This window comes from Stigmatopora argus, chromosome 13 (assembly GCF_051989625.1).
Source record: "Stigmatopora argus isolate UIUO_Sarg chromosome 13, RoL_Sarg_1.0, whole genome shotgun sequence".
Taxonomy (NCBI): Eukaryota; Metazoa; Chordata; class Actinopteri; order Syngnathiformes; family Syngnathidae; genus Stigmatopora; species Stigmatopora argus.
The window spans coordinates 10,398,475-10,418,343 of record NC_135399.1 but is presented as its reverse complement, the minus strand read 5'-3'; the positions used below and the strand labels follow the sequence as shown (position 1 = coordinate 10,418,343).

Genomic DNA, 19,869 nt, shown 5'->3' with positions numbered 1-19,869 from the left:
ACAGGATGTGATGCTGCTAATTGTATTTACTCTAACATGGTAAACACACCTGCCTGGCGTGTTTGTTAGTCCCACTCGGTCGGATGTTAATCAATTCACGAGCCAAATGTACAAATAAAGCATGATGTGAAGAGAACGTCACTAAATGCTTTCCTGTGCGGTGAATTTTAAATAAACCAGGCAAAATATGTTGATATTGACGAAAAAGTTTAATTAAAAAGGTTTCACAAAAAAGAAATGTGCACGAAGGCAGTCATGAGGGCTTCCGAGGAACTTTATTATTTTTAAACTAGTATCCAAATTTCAGTCATAGTTCTTTTAGAGTGCTTCTAACAAAAATAGCTGACTTCTTTAGACTCGGTCACCAATCACTTCGTGTGTTACAAGCCTATCGAATCCCCCCAAAAACAACCACCAATTCCAACAGTGTCGTGACAGCAGCAAAATCTGGTTCACATAAGCGGGATTCACTTTGAACATAAATTAAAAATGACGACGAGTTTAATAAATAATACAACAAAGAACAAAAGTGTAAACAAGCTGGCGTCGTGGCGTCATCTGCGTCTCGCCGGCTTCTCATTTACATGATCAAGACTCTTTTCTAATACATGAAGACTCGTGAGGAAAACACTCCAACGCCGCACGCGAGAGCCCTGGAAGTTGTTCGGGCTCGTGCCAGCGTGCCCCCTCGCTCACTGGATGTGACAAGTGGCATCCATTGGGGCAAACAATGCCCACGCCCCTCCGTGCCTCCGAGGCCTCGCTGGCTGAAGCTCTCAATGATCAGTCCACAATAAATTAGAAGATTAAAAAGCGCAAGGTGCATGCGAGCCAGTGAGAAGTCCACAGATGTCGATCACGCCTTTGACCGGCCAACATTCGGAGGGGGTGCCCCAGGGTCCTCAACTAATCCCACTTTATCCACGAGAGACGAGCTGTCAGATCTGTGAATACAAAAGCGGAACAACACGGGAGTTTTGATACGTTTCAATGACTGTTTAACGAGTTCTATATGGAGGCACACTTACTGGTCAATGGCCACAAAAAAAACGGGCATGAGAGCGGATTCCCAGAGAATTTGTTAAGTAGTGTGACAACAAAAAAAGCTGGGGGAAATCTGGGGAATTAATAGCTAATTAGAAATAAACCTGGGAGGGGCAGTCTTGAGCTAATGCAACTTCAAATGACATTTTCATTCAACTGTAATAAAATTGCTTTCCATTTAATCGCTCATATTTTACAACAACAAATGTATTGTTCTTTTAGACATCGAAAGAGAATACTCCTTAAACATAAATTTTATTGCTATAATTTAAACGCTTCCATTCAGTAACCAAAGTTTTGAGCTGATAAATATTACGAGTTTTGAAGTACTACAAAAATCAGTGCATCAACTAAAGTATTATTTGCAAATATTCTTCATATTAAAGCTTTAATTCATATTGATAAGTGGATTAGTTGGAATGAAAGTACAGCCTGGGATCAGTACTTAACCATTATTTTTAAATTTATTTATTCAAGTTTTATATAAATGTTTGGATAATTTGGCCCAGTGGAAATTAATTTAAAAACTAATTATGGCAAAAGATATGTTATCTTTTGCCATAATTAATTTTCTTTAAATTGCATCAAAAACTTTGTGAATTTTGTAGTGCTTCAAAACTCATGTAATATTTATCAGCTCAAAACTTGGGTTACTGAATGGAAGCATTTAAGTTATAGCAATAAAATGTATGTTAAGGAGTATTCTCTTATGATGTTTGAAAGAACAATACATTTGTTGTTGTAAAATATAAGCGATTTAATGGAAAGGGTCTTGAGGTAGGTTTTAAAGATGTTTCAATCTGGGATGGTATCCCTTATCCCCATGTCATATATGATACAAGAATTTTGATATTGTTTTCCCGTCCCCAATTTTTTATTTTTTTATGCAAGTTGATGAAAAAGCACTACTTAGCCTACAATAATACAATCCTGATGACATTGAGAGCTATGTAACGGCTGCGCCTGAGCTACACTTCTGTCGACAACGGGAAACAGGGAGAGTAAATCGACAGAACACTAAAACTATACATTTGGATGTCAAATGTAGGCCGCAAAATATGCTCCCATGGGCTGAAATTGGCCCAGGAGCCACAGGTTTGACATCCCAGAGTTTGCAGGGATCTTACCTGTACATGAAAGGATCAACTCCAACTTACCATTCCCCACCAAATAACAACCCAGGAAGCCTTAAATGCTCACCGCTCGTGTTCCAAATGGCGTTGGTCTGATTCTTGTAGCCGTTCTTCATGCACTCGTCCACGTAGGACTTGGGATCGCAGCCCGACACCAGAATCTCCCTGAGGAGGGCGATGTAGGCGATGGCCAGGCGCAGCGTGTCGATCTTGGACAGCCGCTTCTCGTAAGGGAAAGTGGGCACGTGACAGCGCAACTCCTCGAAGGCCGAGTTGATGCTCAGCATCCGCTTCCTCTCGCGGATGTTGGCGGCGTGCCTCTGCACCTTGTAGGGGGGATGATGGGACACCTGTAGGCGGCGAGCGCGCCGCCGCCGCCGCTCGGCCGCCGACTCCTCCGCGGGGGACCCGCCCGCCTCCTCGTCCCCGGGGGACTCCGCGTCGAAGTCGGCGAAGGGGATCTGGGCCTCGGGGAACACCGACTGGCAGCCCAGCGACGACCAGGGCGAAAGTTGGCCGCTCGCCGCCGAGCTGCCGCAGTCCAACAGGAAAGAGTCCAACTGCGTCTGGAACTGCAAGTTTTGCTCCATCTCCCCCCAAAAGGCGAAATCCGTGGATCCATCTTGGTCCAAATCGAACAGAACGTCCTCCATCCCTGGATGTATTTTTCTGGGCAGGTGTAGCTCCTGAATGACGTTTGGCGTCAAAACTGCGTGCGTTAAATACTTCCATGTTTGCCCAAAAGAGGCTCTCGAGAACTCTCAGAAAAAAAGAAAAAAAAACAATTACAAAGGGATCGGTTGATCTCCAAATGACAAAAAGAAAGGGGGGAACACGTGTCCAATTATAGAACCCCCCCCCCCAACTCGAACCCTCCTCCTTCGTCTACTCCAAGGAGTCTCGCTAATATTGACAAAACACTCATGGAGGACTTGCGCCACTTATTATGCGGCGCAGCAGGCCCGAGACGCTCCTGCGGACTTGCCCATGAATGGCCGTGTTCGGATCTATTTAAGCTGGGGACACTACTGTCAAAAACACACGACAGCACTTTAAAACGTGTTTGAAGTCTCATTTCAAGATAAATGCATCATTACGCCGCAAGCAAATTGAGGAGAAGGCAAATCTATTAACAAGACATATCTATTACCTAAAAAAAAGAAGAGAGAAAATGCGTCAAAAACTTATTTCTGGTCTTTTAAAAAGCTAAAACATATAAGGGACATGTAAATGTACTTTTTTTCAAAGCAAGCCCATATATATTTATTTTTGAGTCAATCTAACAATTAAAACATAGCTGTAAGTGTACCTAATAAAACGTCTGTTCAGGTATTAACACAAAAAAACACTCAAAAATGCATTTAAATTTCATATTTCGTTCCACAAGATTTCCTGGACATGACATCAGCACGATTGTTTCCCAAAAGCTCTATTGGTGAAGCGTAAAATGCAAGCAATTGAAGAAATTGGGATTTAAATGTAATGTGTCTTGTATTTACCAAAGTCCTCCATAATGTTGTTTGCACTCTTTCAAAAACAAAGGAAGGCCTTAGCCTGAAAATAAAACAAAAACAGGTGAAGCATTTGACAAAATAATTACGTTTCAATTTAAACGTCTCATTTCATTCAAGCAATAATAAAAATGTATATTAACTATCTTTTTTTTATGCTTTAGCTGTGGTTTCCAAACCACGTTGGTGCAATCAGTGCACGGTTTGATGACAGCAAATTCCGAACAATAAACGAAATGTTCCACCTCTGCCAAAAATATCAAAATAACTGTTTGTTTTGAAGCCTATCCCAAAAATTAAGTGATGGTAATTTGCAGCAAACATTGTGGAATGCATCGTGCCTTAACTCTAACGTCAATACCATTACGCAGGAATGTAGCATGAGGTCAGTTTAAATTAAATGGGTCTAATAAGGGGGATGGAGGGGGGCAGGGGGCTGTTTAAACTGTTTTCAGTCAATTAGAACAACCTAATGTGTGGTCATTTGAGAATTGTGCTGCAGGCAAAAAGCTTTTTTTAAGACAAAGCTAACTCACTTGGGAGGGATCCAATGAACTTTATTCACAGTCAGATTGGACGTCTAGTGCAGTCAATGGTACAGATAGATGAGCAATCTTCCTATTTTCAATGAATTGCAAAGCTCTCATTGTCAATGGCACTGAAAAATAATCATTCACTAACAGACTTTCCATTTAAAATGGATTAGACGTCCATGAAAGTGAATGGCCAAGACAAGTGATGAAGACTGAAGCAGTCAGATCACATCCACTGAGCTCGCCCGCCCCCCTTCCCTCAAACCCCCCCCCCCAACCGCACCATGTCACCACCTTCTGGATCCTCTCTGCCAAAGACACCGCAAGCCCAGCTGACGCTCATCACGCAGGGTCCCGTCACAGCCAGTCGGGTTTCATTGTTTGTCCTACAATTCATCAGCTCAGGACGCCCGTCGTCCTATGTAATCATTGCTATTCAAGTACCGCTCAAGTGACAGCTTCAAAATACGTTAAAAGACAGACTGACAGACCTATCCCGTCCATCCTGGTGGAAACAGTCTATTTATTGAATTAAAAAAGGGAAAAACAGGTGTAGTAGTGGAGAAAAACATCAATAAAAAATAGTATTTCAGGACTATTGTAGCCTATCAAATCTGTTAGTGTGGGTATAACTGAGATCACAAAATGGCTACGCCCATAAGTTGTTTAAATTGTTTGTGTGTTTGAACATTGTCATTGAACATTTGTTCATGATAAGATGTCTTGATGAAATTGGCCATTTGCCCACTGTCTTTTATATATATATCGTTTCTACAAGATGTTGTCTTGTGCATTTTAGATGCAAAATGTGCATTGGAACCCAAAACTGCACAGAGAAATGTTGGACTATGAATGACTTGTAACTATATGTGACTGCTTGCTTCCAGAGCAATAATAGATTTAGGAAAATATCTCATTTTGATTCATGACAAAGTCTGCTTTCATCGAGGATAACAGAAATGGGAAAATAATTTCTGGCAAGGAGTTCACAGAATGTTAAATTTCGATTTAAAGTCAGTCATACTGCATTTAGAAAAATTTTGAACTGCGTATTGGGAGGTATAAGCAAATGGCAGCAGTGCGAGGAAGTGACCTAGAGTATGAAATAACTTGGCCAATTTAGTAACCATGGTGACGTCAGGATGATATTCCCAGTATCCCAGCTGAGATGTTGCAGCAGCCAATAAGGAATCTGAAAAACAGATTTTAATAATGTATTTCCACAGCAGAACACAATTATTATTGTTTCCCAAAATACATGTTTTAATTCATTCATTCATTTTCTGAACTGCTTCTCCTCAGAAGGGTCGCAGGGGGTGCTGGAGCCTCTGCCCACTCACAACGGGCACCACTGATATAACCAGTGAGGTACAGACCTAACAGCCATGAATTCCACAGTCGCGTTAAGCGACGCGCGTCTCGTTTGTTTGTGTACGAGGACGATAAGCTTCGGAAAGCCTTTGCGATCCGTCTTTGCGGCTGACTGCAAACTTTTGGCCTCTTTGATCCGCGCCGGGCCATTACAGCGTCACGCCACATTGCAGCGATAGCTCAGAGCGCAAGTTGGCCTTGACTGTACAGCCGATTTGGATTCGGATAGGCTCTCATGTAGCTTTGCGCCGAGCGCGTCTGGGCTGAGGGCGACGGCTTTTGGGACCGCTATCGTAACGTTTAAGGACATTGTGCCTGGAGGCAAGAAGCGCCGGTGTTTTCATTCCTGTCTGCGTTTCAGGCGGTGGGTCTGCTAAAGGCATCAAGGAGGTAAAGTGGGCCCAAAGCAAACGGACCCTCCAGGGGCGCCGTCCTTGTTTCTCTCTTAGCTTGCAAAAAAAAAAACTCTGAAGCTGGATGTCCTGCAGCCTCCGCTTTGATAAAAGCACTTTTATAACATGTCTAACAGGTGTAGCTCAGATCGTGTGACCTCTACTGTGTCCTTTTAACTCCACGGCTAGAATCATCAAAGCAAAGAGTAGAATCAATAGAGGGGAACAGACTATTCCACTGTCAACGCCATTTTGTGCAGCTCCATCCAATAGTTGGCTTCTCAAAAACTGACTGGATTCCCAGAACGCTGTTGTAGATAACTTCAACTAAAGCGAGGGTACACTCACACCGATAATCAGGTTTAATTGGGCCAGAGTCACAACTTGTGATCACGATTATCGGACGTCTGGAAAAGATTGTCTTGCCATTAACCTGTCACGTCATCATGATTATCTTGATGCTATTCATGCCCTTAACCAAAAAGTATAGATTGTGCCAAGAAGGAAGGAAGGAGTACAAGCTGCAATTAAAATGCTATGATATTTTTAGTCATTATTTTTTTGTCATGAATAGGAACTAATGCATTAATAAATAAGGGCTGTCAATCCAATTTCACTTTTACAAGGTGACTCTGCTCTATTGAGAGTCACAATTTCTGTATACGCTTGATAATATTTATGTATAAATGTACGTCTATGTGGATTATGTAGGGAAAGAAACCATCATATTTTGAATAGATCATTTTCATTTCCATTGACCTTAAAGTTGATTTCGGACAGTCAGCCTCCGAACATTGAAGATTTGATTGATTTGGCCTGCGGGTATCTTTTTATGAGGACACTTGAGCCAGATGGAAATGTCTTCAGTCCGTGGCTCTGATTCCTTAGGAGCAAACACTGCGCACACACGGATACTTGCTTTCACAAAGGTGTCTTAGGTCATTGCAGAGACTCCTAAAGACCAGCTGCTATCCTTGTCATAGTCTCATCTCTCTTTGTCCTCTGACCCACGTGTCCCAGTCATCAAGGTGTTTGAGACTAAAGAGTTGAAAAGAGGGGAAAAAACAATTCCAGCCTGTTCATCCTTTCTCGTTGTTGTTTTTTGTGTGGGCCAGGTCCAGGGTGGAACTTGCAATTGAAAATGAATACTTTCATTTAGGACCTTCACACTCTCGATGACCTTTCGCATTCACGTGGGATCCGTTGGAAGCACCGATGGCTTTAATTGTGGGTAGATTTCATTGTCGAGTGCGGAAAAACCAACCCATACAAAAAGAATGCAAACGGGAAACAGCATTGACTTACTCATTGATTCACTGATAACCTGATATTTCCTTTTCTTCTCATTGGATGAATGTGTCTATTCTGGTCACAGATGTTGAATGATTACACAGATAACATAATATTTCAAATACATTTTCATAAGTTGGACTTTTTGCAGTCCATATTCTTTCAAGATATGTCAAATATTTTAAAGGTTGAGCTAATAAAATGGTTTACAATTTAACATACTCTCTCTTAATAACCTAATACTGAACTCTTTAGGAAAAAAATGTTTGCAATGGAACCCGGAAGGGTTGCCAAGGTTTTTTGACTAAATCAGACAATAAACTGTCAGTACAATATCAAGTATCTTGATTCTGTATATTTTTTTGTTGTAATTCAACCTAAAAATGATTAATGAACTTTCATTGACATCAGTATGGACTGTAGTTTCTTTTTAAAAAAAACAAACTAAGGGTATGTTTCTTGTTAGTCAGTGATTAAAGTCATGAAGGATAACATTTTACAGCTGAATAATCCAAAGAAATTACAGTAAAATTGATCAATTCCATCCAAATAGCATACCAACAATCATTTGAAATTGGAGGTGTCACTTTCCATTTAGTGAGGAGCAATCTGGCTGTTGGCAGCTTGTATACAAGAGAATTTGAGAAGAGCAACATTTTCAATCTTTTTCTGTGGTTTATTTCACATTCCACAGTATAATGCGTCAAAAAATTCTCAATAAATGAATTCACAATTAGTACATTTCAATTCATGCATTTCAAATTGTATGGAAAACACTTTCCCATCTATTGACAAAGTTCAAAGTCTCAACTCCCGGAATGCCATGAAAAATGATCAATTTCGTCACGTGTTACATGATGTCTCCTCTTTTTAAAATAAAAGTCAGATTTATGCCCAAGTAAGCCTTCAACTAGAGTTTCAGGCTGATCTAGTCTTGACCCTAAAAGGCACATTCTAGTCTTGGTCTTGACCTTGGTGACTTGCAAAACTCTTGATTTGATCGCAATGATATCTAGTTTCAGGCAAATGTCAGTGTTGTCTCCTCTCAACCTTCTGGTCTCCAGGAGGTCTCAGAGAACGCAGAGATATTTCTAAACAGTATCAGACGCCTGCGTCATCTTCGGTTACTTGCTGGAGATTTCAAAAATGTTCGAAACGCTACGCCACAAATGAATCATATTTCCAGGAAACTCAAGTCACCTACTTCTATCTGGTTAAAAAAAAACACTGATAAAATTCCACAGTGATATTCTACACAGAAGTGTCACGCTTATTTGCGTGGGTCCAATTTCTCACATTGTCAAATTCTCTTTAAATGTGAAAAAAAACAAAGTTTGTTCCTTGGAGTCTTGATCAATCAAAATCAGACTGTTCTGCTTGTCTTTGGTCTTGTTTGAGGTTTGGTCTAGATTTCCACTGTTCTCATGAGTCTGTGAGAACTGTATGTACATCTCACCAGATTCTGTCCAGTGGGTGGACTTTAGTACTTGGGCAACCAACGGGCAGAGTCACATTTAATGGCCTCAAAGATTGACAGTGATACCATCGTTTCTTTCAAAGACAAAAATATCGCTTTCTTTTAAGTGACAATGACAGCAGATGTGTGAACTTTGCTTTGCAGCCGCGTACAAACATGCGAACACTGGCTTTGTCTGATCGACAGCCAAACGCTGAACCGAAAGTAAATCCATCCGCCAAACTTTCCCCTAAAAGTACTTTCTTGTCGATGTAGCAAGTACTGGGTACCACACCCACATGGACAAAATCGTTGGAGTAATGGCCGAATCCGGGCAGAGAGCGCAGTCACCCGTTGCGTCTCGCACCAAACGCTTCACCATATGAGAACAATTAAACGTCTGGTTTCCATGAGCGGCTGACAGTTGCAGTAGGGGGGCCGGGGTCGGAGCACCATTGCCCCCCCCCCCACCCCCCAACAGTTGTACCTCAGAGTCCACCAAAACATTTAACCCGAGGACCGACTTTCCTAAAAGGAGAATAAGGCAGCAAAACAAGTGTTGGAATTAAAATTAGACAACATTTATTTAAATCCTCACAAACATTATGTGACTTTATAAACTTTCGTCATACGCAGCTGGGTATGATGACAATTAGGCTTTCGTCGAGTCAATGATGATGACAAAGCCTATGTCCGATTATTATTATTATCATTATTATTATTATCATCATTATTATTATCATCATTATTATTATCATTATTATTATTATTATTATTATTATTATTATTATTATTATCATTATTATTATCATTATTATCATTATTATTATCATTATTATTATCACTATTATTATCATCATTATTATCATCATTATTATCATCATCATTATCATCATCATCATCATTATTATCATTATTATTACTATTATTACTATTATTGTTATTATTATCATCATTATCATCGTCATCGTTATCATTGTTATTATTGTTATTATTATTATTAGACAATGGTTAGGGTTATTTGAATTCAGGGATCTATGAGCCAAGGCCAAATTTAATTATAATAAAATAAAATTTCGCTCATATTGTGAAAGACTGGCGACTTACATGGCAATTTTCTTACAAACACAATTTCAGTGTACAAACATTGAATTGAATGTGTCTGAGGTAAGTGTTTATTTATCGTTAGAAAATATCGAGTTTGTGTTAACAGGTAAGTATACACACTACCTCCAGGTGGTGTCCTATCGTATTTTGACACTGTTTGAAGCATCTGGTTTCGCTGGAAAGTCTGACAAATTAGTGGTCGCTACTGAAGAATAATTGCATTAAGTTGACTCAAAGTGTGAGCTGATTCCATTTTGCCTTGAGGCTCCAGTTAAAGCTATGCAAATATTACTAACCTCTAACCTCCACGTGCACATGGCATTATATATCTTTACATTGTCACCTTTGGTCTGATCTTTGTCACAGTATTAGCATGCCTTAATGTCTGTCAACTAAAGAAAATGAGGCAATTTTGAGAGCTAATAACATTCATCAAGCAGTTCTCCAAGTCCCACTCCAATGTGTATGTTGGATTTGGAGACTCGTATTGGAAGTGTAGCACTTTTCAAACTAGTTCATCTGCTGCCAACTACTAAACACCCTTTTTATCCTTCACTATGTCGGAACGTTCCGTGTAGACAATAGCGAGCAAATCTGGAGGGAAAAAGAAAAATCGGCGGGTTTGGATGAGAGACGGACTAAAGGGTGGAAAACAGAAACAGATTGTTAAACATAAACATCAATCAGTTGACAGGAGCAGAAACAGGAAATTAGATTCCCAGGAGCAAGCGGAGGTGGGGGGATATCCTAAACATCCATGAGTGAAAACGACAATCAATGATTCATTGTGACTCAACATTTAGTCGCAGAGGTGGGTGGGTGGGTTTGCAAAAACTGAGAAGAACTCCAAAGACTCAGAAGAGGAAGGAACTCAAAATATACTAAAGAAGAATCAAGAAACAGATCAGGTCCAATGCTTGTCTCCATCCATCAATGGATTTTCTATGGCGCTTCCCTCATTTGGGTCGTCAGTGATCTGGATCCGATTCCGGTGGACTTTGGACCGGAGGATGGGAAGACCTCAAGTGGTCACCAGCAAATCGCATACCCCAATAATTCATTTGAAAATGGAATTTCTCAAGGCTAAGATTGCCCTGCAGCTTTGGGAACCACAAGTTGACTGAAATTCTCTTCCGTTACATCTAGCTGCTCACTTGTTGAATCCCTCCTGAGTTTTGGGCCTCTCAGAGGAAAACCACATCTGTGTTTTTATAATAGAAACGAGCGACGTCATTATTTGGCTCCACGTTGCTTAGCAACTGCGATCAATGAAGTCAATACAATCCTGAGTCACCTGAATGACTAAAACCGTGAAACCAATTTGATGAGTCGCGACATTCTCAAAGTAAAAATCATGCATCAAACTCTTATAAAGAGCCCAAAACAATAGTTTGTGTGCCTCAAACCAGTCCATGCCGTTCCCCCGCCTTCTTTCAGTCAGCGGGGAACCGCTCTAGCAGTATTTGAACCCGGGCGACATACGTCGTATCGAAAATGGATGGATGTCTCATTAGAGAACCCTAAAGTGAAGGGTATTAATACTCAAAACAATACTTTTGAGGGCCATTATGGTTAAAAACGTCCTAAAGGCTTGACAAGAGTTGCTTCAGTGAAGATGGATTGGACGACCCCATGGCTTTGAAGAAGTCCATCCAGGAGCTTTACGATGAAATACAACCCCGTGGTGCCCGCGTGATGGTCGAGGTGACCTCAATAGCTCCAGCTAACGGGCAGGAGGAAGTACGACCTCGTGACCCGAATAATCGTGGCGAGGGCCGGGAGGCCGGGAGGCCGGGCTGGCTGAAGTCGCAATGTTTTGGTGGCAATGAAAAATAATTTCCTCCTGAAGATGAGCCCCCGGGGAACCGGCTTGGCTCACAGCAAAAAGGAATGAGGCATGCTGGAGGAATTTGAGGGCGGGGTGACTGAGAACATCAGAGGGAAATGGTAAAGACAGACAGCCGTGTCAGCCCGTTGCTCTCTGGACTTGTGTATGCGATACAGAACTCAATTGCAAAGAGAGAGGGGCCTCGAAAATTTAAGAGGGCGATGCATAAACAATAGTTTTTTCCACATAGTTTGTCAATAATTGAGAGATAAACAAACGTGATGAGGTTTTAGTGGCATTGAGGCTGATGGGCAACCAAAACATTTGAATTGGGCGGCCATCAATAGTGAACGATGAGGTAAAATCAATATCTGGCACGGATGGAATCCTTTTGGGTAGACCATATAATAATATATTAAGTACATAAAAGAAAGACTGAGATTAATATTGCTGGCGCTTCATCCAAATGAATTGCCCACCTATTGTTGTCAATGTTAAAAGTATACACAGTGTTTGAAATGTCCATTTAAATATGGTTAACAGCTTCAAAATATGTTATTTTTTAATAGCTGCCACTTAGCAGACTTCCGTAAGTCATTTTACAGATGTGGAAAATGTTAAGTCATGGTTCCAGTGTGGTCCAAATATCCCGAATATTACACAACAGTACAAATTAATGTGTCAACTCTTTAAATGGAAAAATAGGTGTCTGTTTAATATCACTCACTGTTTTATGTTTCCAATAAAACTACAATTCCAAATTAGCAAAGTCAAAGAAAGAAAATGATAATATTTTTGCTCCAGCACCAGGAAGAATTCAGCAGGCCCGAATGACCTTGGATTCCGTCTTTTTAAATAGATGCCCTGCTCTTCTGTTGTTAAGACAGCTTAGGGTGGAAAAAGAAAAGAGCGTGATGGAAAATATTTCCTCTCTTGACGACTCGTCTCCCTTAGTTTATTATGAGGAAATGGTGATTGGTGTTTTTACAGAGCGCTGCCATCTTCTTGAGGTCTAATCAAGCACTACAACAACACCGAATGAAGTTTTCTTGCGCCATTATCACTAATGCTAAACCTTGCTAGGCTCCTATCATCCAACGGGTAAAAACGCCAGTCAGGTCACCCCGTGTATTAAAGCAGTCTTTTAAGTTCCCATGAACAGGTTTTGCAATCCAGACATCAAAGCGTACTTAAAAAAAAGGTAGCCGAATCTCCAGCACCCAAATCCAGAGTGGCGCAATGTGTTTCAGATTATTTGATAAGCATCCCGTATTCTCAAAGGTATTTTAATGACTGCTGCTTTCATGCTTCTCTCCATTGGAGACGTAGTCAGATCTGGACTTTATGACATTAATACTCCACGGCCATGGCCGTTGTTGTGTACGATGGCGAGGTTTGGCTTTCCTTTCGCTCACAATGCTGGAATTCATTACGCGTCTTCTTTTCCCTCCTTCTTTCCGTTTATTTTTCACTGTCTGGAGATGTCAGCGCAAGCATGCGCCATTGCCGTGCCGTGACTGTACGAGTGTGTACTGATGGCCGTCAAGAGGTGGGGACTGTGTATTATTGTAGGCCGCCTTGCGTGCCAGCTGCCATGGGTGACCTTAAGCGAGGTTTTCCTAAGGCCTCTGTGTGTTTCTCACTTGTTAAAAGCACAGTCTGTGAGGTCCGTAGCAGCCGTCAAACAATACCTTGATAACTTTAGATGAAAAACGGGGTGGGGGTGTTCGGAAATCTAGAAATCAGAAGCTTTTACGCTTTGTCAATCAGTGTTCATTTATGTCATTTAATAAACTTGATGATATAAGGGATTTACCAGATCCCTTTACATGATTTTAAATATGGCCCGATTATGTCATGTCACTTTCAGATGTATTAATACATATATTGTGATTTGTTATTTTTTTTATTTTTTTTATTTGGCAGTTTAGGTTAGGTTAGAACTTTATTTCATCCCATATTCGGGAAATTTCTTGGTGGCAGTAGCAAGACAGACACAAGACACACAAGACATTGTAGACCTAGGTAAGAAACTGGAGCCATACAAAGGGAGTCCACAAGGTGGGGACCTGCAGACTGAGACTGAGGTTACCACACAGTCCCTTAGTAGTCTGGAGGTTTTAAAGATCATCTTCCTTGCCTAGATCCTCCTACAGTTGCATAGAGAGACTTCAATGTGTACGGTAGGCTTATTTCCCACATCCGCATACGCCAGGTATCTTGAGTCCCAGAACTGTGGACATTGGGACACAGCATTAATTTCTCCATGTGGTTCTCTATCCTACTCAATCTCTCCTACTTCTGACATTCATTGAAGTTCAAATTGACAAGAAAGGTTAATCGAATCATAGTAGAAAAATCGGGTTACTGTTTTTTAAGTCGCCTGGGTCATATTTCGTAGAAATGTGTCATCCTTTCCTGTCGGCAACGTTGTTTGTCTTCCCCTAAACCACGAAAATTCAAGTTTCACCCTTGGGGGTGAGTTGGTTCTCATTTACAGACATGGGAGTTTGTTTATGTGGATGAGTTATGGACTTACTCAGCTGCTATGTTCTTTTGTGGTGATCTCAAAGGCCCTATTGCCTGACTGAAACCACTTCCTCTAAATTGTCACACAACAACTTCTTTGTTTCAGAGAGAGTCAAAGGAGACGCTGATTTACACAGTAAACACCTCGCTGTCCTCAAATTGCATCCGCAGTGACAACCCCAAGAACTTTTGGCACCTTCACTCAACGCTAACAGCTCTGAATACAAACATCAGGCTCACTCAGATCTGGAATATGTTTTCCTCACTAGAGATGCTTATTATATTACTTTGGGGAATTCAAATTGTATTTCTCCAGAGAAGCGTCTGGTCAGGGCAGCGAACATTTCTCATGTTATGGTTTTTTGTGTTAAACTTGCTATTCTTTGAAGTGTTTCGTAACATTGCGCATTGTTCAAGGGTGGCCCATGCGATCTTTGGAGCTCCCCGCTAGACTTTGTTCTTTGTTTTATGCATCGGAACATCAAAAAAACTATACATTCATAAAATCTCAACAGTTCAAAATTACACGCTCACGTATCTTGCTGATCATTTAATGGATTTTATTGTGTGTGCCAACATGAACGAGTTATTGAAGTCCATAAGGCCTGGCATTGAACAGCAAGTTTGTCACTTTGATTTAAATCCAAGTCCATAGTCCTTGATCATAAAACCCTCGACTCGATTTACCAATCTACACAAAATTTGTTGCAACTGGCCATCATACAAAAATGTCTGAAGGCCCCATGCCTGAAATTGAGCACAGAGCACGACACTTTTGGGTATTAGAATTCAACAAATGGCGAAAACTGAACAATTGACGCAAAACTCGTCTATATAATCCGTGACTGGCCGTTTGGTCGCCGGACTTTTGGTCGCCGGTCTTTTGGTCGCCGGTCTTTTGGTCGCGGAAGTTTGTTCGCGGACGTTTGGTCGCCCAGACCCAAACAACAGGCGACCAAACGTCCATCGACCAAAAGTCCAGCGACAAAACAAAGTAAAACAACCTTGTCTACGCATCAATAAAAGCCAACAATGGCCCTGAGCAGTTTCACTGAGCCGACGTGTGAGTGTATAAGAGTTTGTATGTACATGAGTTGTCCACTTAGGAAGGGACGTCAGTCAGGGTCTTAACAAGTTCTCCAACAAAACACAATAAAAGTATGGGAAATTTGGAGCTTTCTTTTTGCCTAATAATTAATAGGGCATTAAGTATGACTAAATAATAATTCACAGTTTGTATTTAGGGAATTTGAGCAACAATTTTAAATGGTTATTATCAATACCTTCCGGGCGACCAAACGTCCGGCGACCAAAAGTCCGGCGACCAAACGGCCGAGTACCATATAATTATTACAGAAATTCCCGCATTTCTTAGATCTATTGCCCTGTGCACAGTCTCTTCATTTTCCTGCACAATGATGATAGGAATATGTTCGATGGTGTTTGCAGAACACAAATGGAAAGGACTAAAGCTCGACCATCTGCTAGCTGTGTGCCGTCCTGTAGTAGTCCAAAAACGAAGACACTGACATGAAGCGTAACGGTAAATTAGAAAACAAAGTGCACGCTGACAGGGCAGAATTATGGACCCGACGCAGCTGTGCGATTACACTGGCGGGAAGCAGGTGGAGGTGAACTTCTTTTGAAAGTGGAATGGCGAAGCCGCGTGTAAATCAGGGGGCCGCACGTGCTGCGGATGAGCCGCTTCATGATGTGCAGAGTTCAGGACTTGATTTTTTTTCTCCTTTTATCCTTCTCTCGCTGTTGTTCACTGCGTCTCTCTTGGCTTTTGACTGCTTTTGTTTTACGCCAGAGCCTCCGTGTCCAGAAGGAACCGATTTTGGGACGTCTTTGATCCTCCTGTTATGATTCTTTTATGTCCCGCAGTCACATCCTACGCTCATCCCCGCAAGATGCTTTGAATTAAGCGGCGACACGGAGAGGAGCGGGACACGCTTGGGTTGATGCTACGGCCGTGGGTGAGGTGCTACACAGGTGAGAGGAACATCCAGATTCACTGCATCTACTGCTAAAATTGTGGTTTGCGTGTCGGTCTCAGAGTTCGGATTTAACCTTCTTGTGTTGTGTTTGTCTCATCTCATTTTCTGAACTGCTTTATCCTCATTAGGGTCGTTGGGGGTGCTGGAGCCTATCCCAGCTGACTCTTGGCCAGAGACGGGGGACACCCTGAATTGGTGGCCAGCCAATCGCAGGGCACAAGGAGACAAACAATCATTCACGCTCACACTCATACAATCAGCATACCATGCATGTTTTTGGAATGTGGGAGGAAACCGGAGTACCCGGAGGAAACCCACGCAGGCCCGGGGAGAACATGTAAACTCCACATAGGTGGACGTGACCTGGATTTGAACCCAGGCCCCCAGAGCTGTGAGGCCGACGCGCTAACCACTGGGCCGCCGGTTGTTGTGTTTGTATGTTCTATACTTTTGTGGGTTGATTTCAGGTAGTAAGGCTAAAAAATGCATTCAAGATTTGAAGTAAATCTTATAAAGGTTAAGTTTGAAAACTTGTTAACCACCTCCCCTAAATTATCCCTATGTATTATTTTTCAGAATATCTATGTTTTTTGACAAAACCTACGTTAGTTAGTTAGTGCAAGGCATGGTGTTTGTTCTGGGGTCTTTGATAACATAAAAGAAAGAAAAAACACTCCATATAATACTCCAGTGCGACTTTTTATTTTTAAAATCTTTATTGCGCATTTTTTGTCCAGTGCAACTTAAGAGTTAGAACAATATGATAACCTTACAAACCAGTCCAAGGTTAGTTGTGTCGTTCCCAGTTGTTATGGTAACAAAAGCTACACTTGCCGTTAAGACAGCAGTAAATTTAATCGTGGATTCTGGAGAAAAAGAAGAAATCAGCATGCCATAAAATAGTTCTGTCTAACTGTTTTCAATCGTCTCAAAAAGAGATGTGATCAAATGGCATGTACTATTTTAAGAGCCAATGATATATTGACTCAAAGAATGACTTGCATTATGAAATCAAATCCCAGGACAAAGGAAACATCCTAAAAGGACTGTTGACATGCGTGTTTATCATAACAGCGGACCTGTTTGCGTACAGATGCAGCAGTAAATTTAGAAGAAACCGCAGCATTTTTTTTTTCCTGTGATGATGATGATGAACGATGATGAATTTGCCTTTCCTTGTGGTTGTGCAGCATTATTTCGTCTTTGTGGTTGATATATATCCATGTTTTTGGTATGCTTTATGCATATGTTAATATACCAATATATACATGTGTGTCAAATGGAAAATATGTGGAATTCAAACTTCAATCATTGTTCTGAAAGAGCAACCAAAGAGTCTTGAAAAATAATTGTCACGCACATTTTACTCGACATTTTTTAAAACCGTAGGATTATGATCATTAAGTCATTGCTTAGATATTTTACTTCAAATTTCGGCTTCTCAGCAGCACATATTCTTTGATTATAATGTTGCTTGGCTGAAATGTGATTGGTTAAATGCCCTAAATATGAAAACACACCTGGAAGCAGTGCAACCAGGGGAAACAATGAAAGAAAGCTGACAGACAATGTGGAATTATTTAATAAGTATTCATGGACAAAATATAATTAACATCAGTCTGTGATTGGGGTATTTTTAGACCAGCAGAGAACGCCTTGCATGCCCTGATGGTCCACCACTGCAATAACTAATAAATGCAATACCTGTTATTGCATACAATACAATGAAGCAGTCTTTGCATTTCAAATGTTACATTTTTAATGGAGTCAGATGGGCTGAAATAAAGGTGAGTTGATGTAAAATACTACGTAAAAATGTTACTCAATATTTGAGTGTACTAATATACTGTTTTATAGCATCAAGACCGCAAAAGTGACGATACGTCATGCAGACACGCCATCTTCAAAACATAAACATTGAGTCAATATGGCTCGACAATATGAGCGTGGTTACGCCCATCGTTGACGCAGGTGCGTAAATTAAGCACATGCGCAGTCGCTCGTCCTTTAGGACAGCCCTTCCAATGATGGCGGACGAGCACGAAGTAAGGCGTAGAGGAATTTCGTAGCCGAAGTCCTTTTTTATCACGCTACCGGGAGATTTTATTAGGAATCTATTGGGCCAAAACGCCAACAAATCTGTTAGTTTAATGCCAGGTCGAACAATCCGTCGACAATTTAGGTTTAGGGCTCGTTATCCTCACCGACTGTGTGCCGTATGTGTCTAGTTAGCTTAGCTTAGCATTAGCGTCATGCCGACTCGTCCCATTTGACTTAAAAAATATTTTGTCCGTTTTCTCTCTCTTATTTAGTCTTGTAGAAAGACTTGTAATGTAATCAAACCAAGCAGGGACATCAATTGAATTTTGCTAGGTAAAGGCTGACTCAAAAATGACATCGAGAGGCATGACTTAGTTCCTGTAATTATAGGTTTTTTTCACGGCGTGTTTTAAATATGCGTTTCTAATTTGTCATTGTTCTATTTTCACAAAAAAAAAATATGTTAAACCAACTTTCTCCCAGCTGTTAACGTCAGTCTGTATATTTAATCGCCTTGTCTGGAAAAGGGTAAATAGCACAGCGCACTCACTGACTTATTGTCATTCTTTTTTCTTGATTGTTTAATCAATGTCTTGTAAGATTTCCTCTTTCCTGTAATATTTGTTTGGCAACACCCAAATAGCTTGGTTAAATCAATGTTTCCTTGTTTAGCATCTACACGCAGCTCTTCCCGTATGCCGAGAACACTCGCAACCTTGAAGTTACAGGAAAGGAGACTGGGCCAGATAAGGTAAAACTACTTTCCCAAAAAACTCCACCTTAGCCTATTTGTTGAATCTTCAGGCTTTATTTATAACTTTTTTGTTTTGTTTTTTTGCATGCAACAGGTCCACGTCCGGACTGGAGGGTCAGGTGATCTTCCTCGCAGGTTGCCCGCTTGACGATGATGCTTCTCTTGCATCATGTGGTGTCTCTGAATTCTGGCAGGGTAATGTATTTGTTTATTGTCGAATACCCAAATTATATTAAACTTATAACAATCCTGTGTAACTCAATGTGACATCTGATCTATTTTATGACTTATATTGCCATGGTGAGATTTCACTGAACTTCCCCTTCTCATATAGGTAAAGTCCACAGCTCTGACTTGTGCTGGCAAAGTGAGAGGCCAGACTCCTAAGGTAAGAAGAATCGCATTTAATGTTAACAAAAACTACTGCTCCAAGATCTACTGAAGTCAATATTTAACATTAAATATTGGCTTAAGTAGATCTTGGAGCAGTAGTTTTTGTTAACATTAAATGCAATTTTTAATGCTAACAAAAACTACTGCTCCAAGATCTACTTAAGCCAATGTTTATTGTTAACATTAAATATTGGCTTAAGTAGATCTTGGAGCAGTAGTTTTTGTTAACATTAAATGCAATTTTTAATGCTAACAAAAACTACTGCTCCAAGATCTACTTAAGCCAATGTTTATTGTTAACATTAAATATTGGCTTTAAATGTTGGAGCAGTACTTTTTGTTAACATTAAAAATACTACTGCTCCAAAATCTATTTTAGCCAACATTTAGTTGGCTAAAGTAGATTTTGGAGCAGTATTTAAGTGAAAAAGGAAAAAAAAAACACAAGAAAACACTTCCATTTGTGTTTTTTTTTTTTTTTTTTATAC

General features: G+C 40.7%; 2 protein-coding genes across 7 annotated transcripts in view; one reads left to right on the top strand and one right to left on the bottom strand.

The window, feature by feature from the left end:
- The window catches only part of hdac4 (histone deacetylase 4), a 99,390-nt gene that overhangs the window by 79,245 nt on the left and 276 nt on the right, over nt 1–19,869 (top strand). For 5 of the 6 annotated variants that reach the window (XR_013304526.1, XR_013304525.1, XR_013304524.1 and 2 more), the window contains 5 exons: nt 16,082–16,189; nt 18,052–18,239; nt 18,907–18,985; nt 19,083–19,183; nt 19,323–19,376. The gene's annotated coding sequence lies outside the window, so the exon portion shown is untranslated. The remainder of the gene's footprint in view (nt 1–16,081; nt 16,190–18,051; nt 18,240–18,906; nt 18,986–19,082; nt 19,184–19,322; nt 19,377–19,869) is intronic. The other variant, XR_013304523.1, reaches the window with a different exon arrangement.
- On the bottom strand, nt 191–3,147 carry LOC144087019 (uncharacterized). The gene is made up of 2 exons (XM_077617282.1): nt 2,245–3,147; nt 191–944 (listed from the first exon to the last, which is right to left on the bottom strand). Exons 1-2 carry the CDS (start codon nt 2,828–2,830, stop codon nt 907–909), a joined length of 624 nt encoding a protein of 207 aa, XP_077473408.1. The 5' UTR covers nt 2,831–3,147; the 3' UTR covers nt 191–906.